The 8,197-nt window shown below is 45.0% G+C and overlaps 2 protein-coding genes across 2 annotated transcripts; one reads left to right on the forward strand and one right to left on the reverse strand.

Annotated features, from left to right (window-relative positions):
- Nucleotides 1–2,081: 2,081 nt before the first annotated feature.
- LACBIDRAFT_316847 (uncharacterized protein) lies at nucleotides 2,082–3,286 on the reverse strand (the record flags this gene model as incomplete). The annotated part of the gene is made up of 6 exons (XM_001890101.1): nucleotides 2,082–2,351; nucleotides 2,433–2,534; nucleotides 2,586–2,701; nucleotides 2,760–2,937; nucleotides 2,989–3,099; nucleotides 3,149–3,286. The coding sequence occupies 6 exons, from the start codon at nucleotides 3,284–3,286 to the stop codon at nucleotides 2,082–2,084; spliced, it is 915 nt and encodes a 304-aa protein (XP_001890136.1).
- Nucleotides 3,287–3,760: 474 nt separating this feature from the next.
- Nucleotides 3,761–7,362, forward strand: LACBIDRAFT_335224 (uncharacterized protein; the record flags this gene model as incomplete). Its single annotated transcript, XM_001890078.1, has 12 exons — nucleotides 3,761–4,442; nucleotides 4,743–4,807; nucleotides 4,857–5,613; nucleotides 5,879–5,892; nucleotides 6,469–6,564; nucleotides 6,712–6,765; nucleotides 6,807–6,808; nucleotides 6,964–6,995; nucleotides 7,021–7,054; nucleotides 7,083–7,149; nucleotides 7,237–7,260; nucleotides 7,351–7,362. The coding sequence occupies 12 exons, from the start codon at nucleotides 3,761–3,763 to the stop codon at nucleotides 7,360–7,362; spliced, it is 1,839 nt and encodes a 612-aa protein (XP_001890113.1).
- Between the last annotated feature and the right edge of the window lie 835 nt (nucleotides 7,363–8,197).

The following is an 8,197-nucleotide window of genomic DNA, read 5'->3' on the forward strand; positions in this document are numbered from 1 at the left end:
ATGAAAAAGCGGACACTACGTGACTTTTGTAATGGACACTACTAACTTCTGTAATGAAAAAAGTGGATTGTCAATAACAGTAATCAAGGGTATCAGTAAACTTTGTAGTCTATGTCCGACTTTTTGTAGTCTATTAGTAAACTTTGTAGTCCAAGTCCAACTTCTGTAGTCTTTTGTAGTCTATCAGTAAACTTGTAGTCCATGTAGTCCATAACTGACTTTTGTAGTCTACCTGCAATCTTTTGTAATATGTCAGTGTCAATTACCTGTTAGAGTATGCACCTTCCTTTTTTGGTCATTTTTCCCATGATACAAGAATTGTAGCCCTTTCTCTTAGCTTTCTAAATGTGTTAAAATCATTTTGTTTGGTGTTGTTCTCATGGAGAAAAATGCAAAAAGGTCAAAAAAAGCCGGCGATGAGAAAAAGACTTTATGTTATATCTCCACAATGGGAGCACTTTAGAACATAATTCCAACAGATTCAGGAAGCTACAGTGCAGGGCTACAATTTTCGCTTTTTGACCATTTTTGGAAATAGGTCATGTGACCACCCTCCTGATGACCAAAAATCACAATGATATAGCCCAAGCAGCTAATGAAATTTCCAAAGATATTGCTCAAGTAGCTAATGAAAATCGCAATGATATTGCCCAGGAGGCAAATGAAATTTCCAAAGAAATTGCCCAAGTAGCCAATGAAAATCGCAATAATATTGCCCAACTACGCTAATGAATATCGTAATGATATTGCCCAGGTGCCTAATGAAATTTCCAATGATATTGCCCAAGTAGCTAATGAAAATCACAATGATATTGCCCAGGTGCCTAATGAGATTCCCAATGATATTGCCCATGTGCCTAATGAAATTTCCAATGATATTGCCCAAGAGGCTAATGAAATTTCCAATGATATTGCCCAAGAGGCTAATGAAATTTCCAATGATAATTCCCAAATAGCTAATGAATATCACAATGATATTGCCCAGTTAGGTAATGAAAATCGCAATGATATTGCCCACATGCCTAATGAAATTTCCAATGATAATTCCCAAATAGCTAATGAATATCGCAATGATATTGCCCACATGCCTAATGAAAATTGCAATGATATTGCCCACATGCCTAATGAAATTTCCAATGATAATTCCCAAATAGCTAATGAAAATCGCAATGATATTGCCCAGGTGCCTAATGAAATTCCCAATCATATTGCCCAAGAGGCTAATGAAAATCGCAATCATATTGCCCACATGCCTAATGAAATTTCCAATGATAATTCCCAAATAGCTAATGAATATCGCAATGATATTGCCCACATGCCTAATGAAAATTGCAATGATATTGCCCACATGCCTAATGAAATTTCCAATGATAATTCCCAAATAGCTAATGAAAATCGCAATGATATTGCCCAGGTGCCTAATGAAATTCCCAATCATATTGCCCAAGAGGCTAATGAAAATCGCAATGATATTGCCAAAGTGGCTAATGAAATTTCCAATGATAATTCCCAAATAGTTAATGAAAATCGCAATGATATCAGTCAAGTAGCTAATGAAATTTCCTATGATATTGCCCAACTAAGCCTAATGAAAATGGCAATGACATTGCTCAGGTGCCTAATGAAATTCCCAATGATATTGCCCAAGTGGCTAATGAAATTTCCAAATAGCTAATGAAAATTGCAATGATATCAGTCAAGTAGCTAATGGAATTTCCAATGATATTGCCCAAGTGGCTAATGAAAATCACAATGATATTGACAAGGTACATAATGAGATGGAGGTCTAAGGCCTTGCCTACAATTAATGAAAAAAAGCGCAGGCTTTATGATAATGAAAAGACATGGCAACTGGAATGATTCCCTATCATAAAGACTGTGGACTTATACACAATGACCTCTAGGCAGTTACCTTATTTATATGATAAAAGTGGTAGCCACCAGTCTGGGTTGATTCCATACGCAGCCTCGACCAAAGGCCGTGCAAGGGTCTTGAGCTGGCCACGGACTTGGGATGCACAAGCGGTGATCTGTTGAGTGATTAGATGATGGAAAATGGTTGATGATGAGGCTTACAAGCTTTAGCATGTCCTCATCAAACTCAACGCGAACACCCCATGCATTACAGGATTCCACCCAAGCTCCTGTGGTGGCATCACAATCTTCAAGGCGGTCTGGATAGGGATGGACACCACCAATTTGAGCATGGTAGATAGAGATGGTCTCTTCAAGCAGAGACTTGCTGAGATCATCGAAGTCCGCAACATGGGCTCATCCCCGTGAACCTGATGATTCAGTCTTGGGTCATTTGGTGACGACTGTAGTTGATGGTGCAGGCATGGCAGGACAATCTTTTTGGACTCAAGAGTTCATCACCACCTCCATGAAAAAGAAAGTTAGTAAGCAACTTCGACACAACATGTAAAACTTACAGGTTCCAGCTTCTTTGCTGCATGACTAGATGGTGCTGGGGTGGCTTGATGTTCCTTCCGCATATGGGTATTCACTACTGGGGCTGTAGAAGGCTGCGTCACCTACAAGTTAGTGAGATAGGGGGGCAGGTAGAGAAAGGCGGCTCGCTCCACCTGCGACTGTGAACACAGAAAGATTTCCAAATTGGGGTGTGCATCAGGATATTGATACAATTGTGGTTGAGGGTACGGTACACCATGTATTGCCATTCCGAACTCATCATCACTATCTGAAAAGTCCAAAAGTCATCATGATGACACTTCGAGCGATAGAAAAAAAAAACTTACCCTCAGCTTCCTGGCACCTCCTTTCTTTCGTATAATAAGTGCTGTCACCGCACCCATAAAGCGAGATGCTTTTGGGGCTATACGGACCAGCAGTTGGTTCATCTTGCACCATGGATACTGGTGGTTGAGGGGGCTGTCCACTGACACATCGGACAAGATTCTTCGAGGGCACTGTCGGCTGGTATTCTCATTGAAAGGGACAGATAGAAAATCACAACAGAATACATACTACAGGTGTGGGGGGTGCATTTTCCTTGTTTGCGGTTGCTACTCGATGTGTCAGAGTTCGACCATCACATACGGTCGTCTTGATAACCGGTTGCAGCATGAAAGAAGTAAACTGAAAAAAGGTTAGTCACCCAACACCTGGGAATCGAAAGAATACTGACTCCTTGAGCCGGTGCAAGAGGCTCGTCCTCATCTTCAGACTCAACATCATCTTGATTAGCGCGTGAATTGACAGCTGTACCCGTGATCAGTGCTGAAGCTTCGATTGGAGCCTGGACTGGGATTGACTGGTAGCCCATGATCGCTTCCTGGGCTTGATGGGAGCATTTGCTGCTTGGTAGACAATGTATGTGCGTGTCTGGAAGAAGTCGGCTGCACCTCAATAGGAGGTACAGGTGCCGTTTTGAGAGCTGTGGTGCGAGTGCAAGGGGGCATTTTGAATAGAGTGGTGATTAGACTGTAAAAAAAGGTTATAGTGTTGCAATCTGGGGGGAGGAAGTGATAGCACACAGGATTTTGAGTGAGGTGGTCATTGTGGTTTAATAGGAGAATCGGGTGGCAGTGTTGATTTTCCGAAAAATCAACAAAGACGATGAAGACGAGATTTGAAATGTGCTCGTAACGTGACAATTCAGCCAACCATATAAAAGATCGGAGAGTGGTTCAGCTGACATATAAAATGTGGGAGAATGAACAAGTAAAACATCTGCAATAGATAAGTTGAGAAAATTTTATTCCATCCTTTGACCGACAGACCTGAGACCTCATCAAACATGTCGACCACTCCCTGTATCCGCCAAACACGATTAAGGAGGGCTGTAGCTGAACGCTCTGCCTCACCCAACCAAACTCCCATTTCGGTATCAACCATGTGCAGCTTCTGTGGCAAAGGGCCCTTCCTGAGCATTCTGGGATTGCACAAACATGTCTACAACACACCTGCCTGTAATCAAGCACGTCAAGCTGAGTTTGGATCTTATGTGGCAAATATCTGGAGAGAACTACCTGGTCAGACAGATGAAGAGGCCATTCAAACAACAGAGGACCACCTTACTGATGCCGGCCCTACCTCCCCTCCAAATGAAGAGGTTCAACTCGACCGAGACCTTGACACTGTTGGCGACCTGACACCTAGGGACCAAGAGACTTGGTCAGATGAAGGCCCTCCACCAACAACATCGCGACGCACTACCATTGAGGAGGTTGAAGACGAGGATGCCATCCCTCGCTCAACACGTGAATTCCGCTACATTGAAGTTTATCCAGAGAATGAAAAAGCGGGGGCTACCTGGGGAACAGGAACTCCATTGTTTGAGTCAATATGCCAACAGCAGGAGCAAGATGGTGACTCAATTTGGGGGCCCTTCGCTGATGAAGCAGAATGGGAATTTAGCGCAATGGCTGCTACAAAATGTGGGACAGAAGCAATCAGATGCTTACCTCAAGCTGCCTATTGTACGTTTTCTGTGTGAATGTTTCTGACAGATTCTCATGGTAGAGCGAACATAGACACGAGATCGAACAAGGCCGTCTTACAACAGCAACCACAATTTTCTAAAAAAGATCGATGCCCTACCCACGCACAGGGATCGATGGATATGTGACATTGTTACCGCACCAATAATGATGGGAAGCCCATGCCCACAGAGAAGCTTGAACTTTGGCGATGGAATCCTGTTGAGGTCATAAAAGAATTAATGGGGAATTAGTCTTTCAGAGATGCATTGCAATACGCACCTGAACAAGCGTACACAGATCATGAGGGAAAGAACAGGGTGTATGATGAGATGTGGACGGCCAGCTGGTGGTGGGACACTCAGGTCAGTGTGTTTGAAAGAACGCTCAAACAATATCTCACCAACTGATCAGAAAAAATTACCTATTGGATCAACAATTGCGGCGATCATTCTTTCAACTGACAAAACACACTTGTCCACTTTCCAAGGAGACAAGAAGGTGTGGCCGGTATATTTGACCATCGGCAACATAGAGAAAGACAAGCGCCGTAAGCCCACTGCCCACGCGACTGTCCTCATCGGGAACCTTCCTGTCGCCAAGCTAGACAACTACACCGATGCCTCACACTCAGAGGAGGGTTACTGCCTGTTCCACTACTGCATGACCCAAATCCTAAGCCCAATTGTCGAGGCAGGCAAAGATGGTGTGGACATTGTTTGCGCAGATGGCTTCATTCGTCGAGTCTTCCCTCTCTTGGCTGCATATGTCGCGGACTTTCCAGAGCAGTGCTTGGTGGCATGCTGCAAGGAGAGTTACTGTCCGAAGTGTTTGGTGGCACCTGGAGACAGAGGGTCATTTGTCCAGTCATTGTTACGTGATGAGGAGTGTACCAAAGTCATGCTCAAGCACAAGGCATCTGGGCGACGGGTTCCAGAATTCAATGATGAGGGGATACGTCCAGTTTGGAAGCCGTTCTGGGTGAACCTTCCACATAGCGACATCTTCTTGTGTTTCACGCCCAATCTTCTCCACCAACTTCACAAAGGCGTGTTCCACGATCACTTGGTCAAATGGTGTGTCGAGGTGGTGGGAGAAGCTGAGTTGGATGAAAGATTCCGTAGCATGCCAGGCTATCCTGGTCTTCGGCACTTCAAGAACGGGATCTCAGGTGTGTCGCAGTGGACGGGCACTGCAGGGCAGTTAGTAGGAATCACCCACCAACACTGAGAGGCCCGACAATACAAACAGGCCATAGTTGATGGTGCCTGCTGATGGGCCGATGAGGGCCAATAACCCTGTGTTGATGAATTGGCCGATGTGATCCCACTATCAAGGTAAAGAAGGGTCGGCCAGCTACGTAGATTTAGCATACACCGATCAGTAGGAAGCTGCCCCGGGAAGTCAAGCCCCTGTATTTGTATATCGGCTGATAGCTAAGCTATGCAAGGTCAGCTGACAGTTTTGAACATTGTATTTGTATATCAGATAGTTAAGCTATGCAAGGTCGGCTGACAGTTTTGAACATTGTATTTGTATATCGGCTGATGGAAGATGCAAGGTCGGCTGACAGTTGTGAACGTTGCTGGGCTGGTGATTGGCCGAGGGCCTTCACTTCTGATTAGCAGCTAGGCTATGCAAGGTCGGCAGACATTTTGAATTCGCCTGGGTTGGTGGTCGGCCGAGGGCCCTCAACTCTGGTTACCAGGGTCAGCTGGCGAGACCCACATGGTAGTCATGGTTCATGGATATCACCGAGTCGGCCGGACACGAGAATTTATGAACATCTCATCAGCCGATGCATCACCGAGGCCGGCATTTTCAAGCCGAATCGTTTTCAGCTTGGCCTTTAATTTAGCAGCCAAGCAGAGGCAGACCAGGCAGAACTTGCAGTTCAAATTTTCATGATCCGAGACAACATCGGTCAAACCAGCATTGATTAGTAAATTTTAACAAGAGTTGCGATAGGTGTAACTGACTTGTGGGATTCGAACCCAGGGCATACATACACAACGTACCCTCCCAGCATAACCACGAAGCCAAGCCAACGTTGGAAGACGATCGCGGCCAGTATCTTTTACCTGCCTGCAATTTGAACCCGGGCGTCCAAGCTCGGCACTTTGTAAGTCACCCGTTCTCGGCATAAGACAACTGAGACAACTACCCGTTCTTGGGACTTTGGATGTTACAAGCCTTGGATTAGTAAATTTTAGCCAGTGTTACAAAAAGGCCGTCTTCGCTCTATGTGACTTCTGGGATTTGAACCCAGGGCATACCTCCCAGCTCAACCACTAAGCCAAGTCAGCACTGCAAGAGGAAGTTGGTCAGTATCTTTTAGCTGACGACCATGTCACTCTAATATAGTAGTAAGTAAAAAACTGTTTAGGATGAACAGCATGACTTGTTAGGGATTTGAACCCAGGGCATACATAGATACAATGTGTACACCTCCCACCTTGACCACTGAGCCAAGTCAATGATCCACCTGGCCTGAAAGCTCGGCACTTTGTAACTTACCCAGCGTAAGACAACTAACCTGGGTCTGCAAGCTCGGTAAGAATTGATTAGTAAATTTTAGCCAGAGTTACAAAAACGAAAGAGTTGCGATCGTTGTAAGTGACTTCTGGGATTCAAACCCAGGCATACATACACTCTGTACACCTCCAGCTTAACCACTAAGCCAAGCCAACGGTGGAAGACAATGTTGGTCGGTATCTTTTAAGTAACTGCTGACCATGTCATTCTAATAGCAGCAAGTAAAAAATTTGTTTAGGATTTAAACCGGCATACATAGGTCGGTCAGTATCTTTTACCTGCAGTAAGTAAAAAACTTTTCAAAACGCGAATCTATGACTTGTTCGGTATTTGAACCCAGGGCATACATACATATACTACGTACACCTCCCAGCTTAACTACTAGGCCAAGCCAACATTGAAGACAATGTCGGTCAGTATCTTTTACCTGCCGACCATGTCACTCTAATAGCAGCAGTTAAAAGGACAAATTCTGCGCAGTGACTTGTTCGGGGGGTGAACCCGGTGTATAAGACAACCTGGTGCCTGGCCAAGTCCGGCAAAAAAATGTAACTTAGCTGACGACCATGTCGAATACTTGTTCGGGTGCGATTGAACCCGGTCCTATAAACTCAGCACTGACTTGTTCGGCATTTAAACTACAGTTCAAGCTGGGCCCGGACATGAGACCAATTGGAGTACGAAATCAAGAATTCACCCCTTATCCCAGATTTACCAACAATCTTTGGAAGCCAGCATGGTCTAATGGTAGTTGGCTTCCGGGTTCAATCCCCAGCTTCCGGGTTCAATCCCCGGCCATGCTTATGTTTATGACTCTTTCAACTCTTTTTTGCAATTTGGCCTCGAGGCCTGTGCCGCCATCATTTATGCTTCTGATATAGGGTTGCATCGAGGGTTGTAATTTAACCTGAAAACATCCGTGTTTCCCCCTTTAAAAACCCTCTCGCATTTCAAGGACCCATCTTCACCCCCCTCATCTGCGACATGAATAACTTCACCCCCATGACAATCTGGAGTCTGTTGGGTATCCCTCCACCCAACCCCTACCCCGTAGGTTCTGTACATCTCCATTGGTCGTAACCAGCTGATGATTCGTCAGAAAGGAACCCGAGTCTGGTATAATATGAGTATCGGTGGCCTCATGTTTGCAACCGTAGACTCCACCGGCAGGTTGCCAGACGTGAGCAATCCCCTTTGTACTTCCTTTTTCCCACTAACAT

Source organism: Laccaria bicolor, genomic scaffold (assembly GCF_000143565.1).
Source record: "Laccaria bicolor S238N-H82 LACBIscaffold_79 genomic scaffold, whole genome shotgun sequence".
Taxonomy (NCBI): domain Eukaryota; kingdom Fungi; phylum Basidiomycota; class Agaricomycetes; order Agaricales; family Hydnangiaceae; genus Laccaria; species Laccaria bicolor.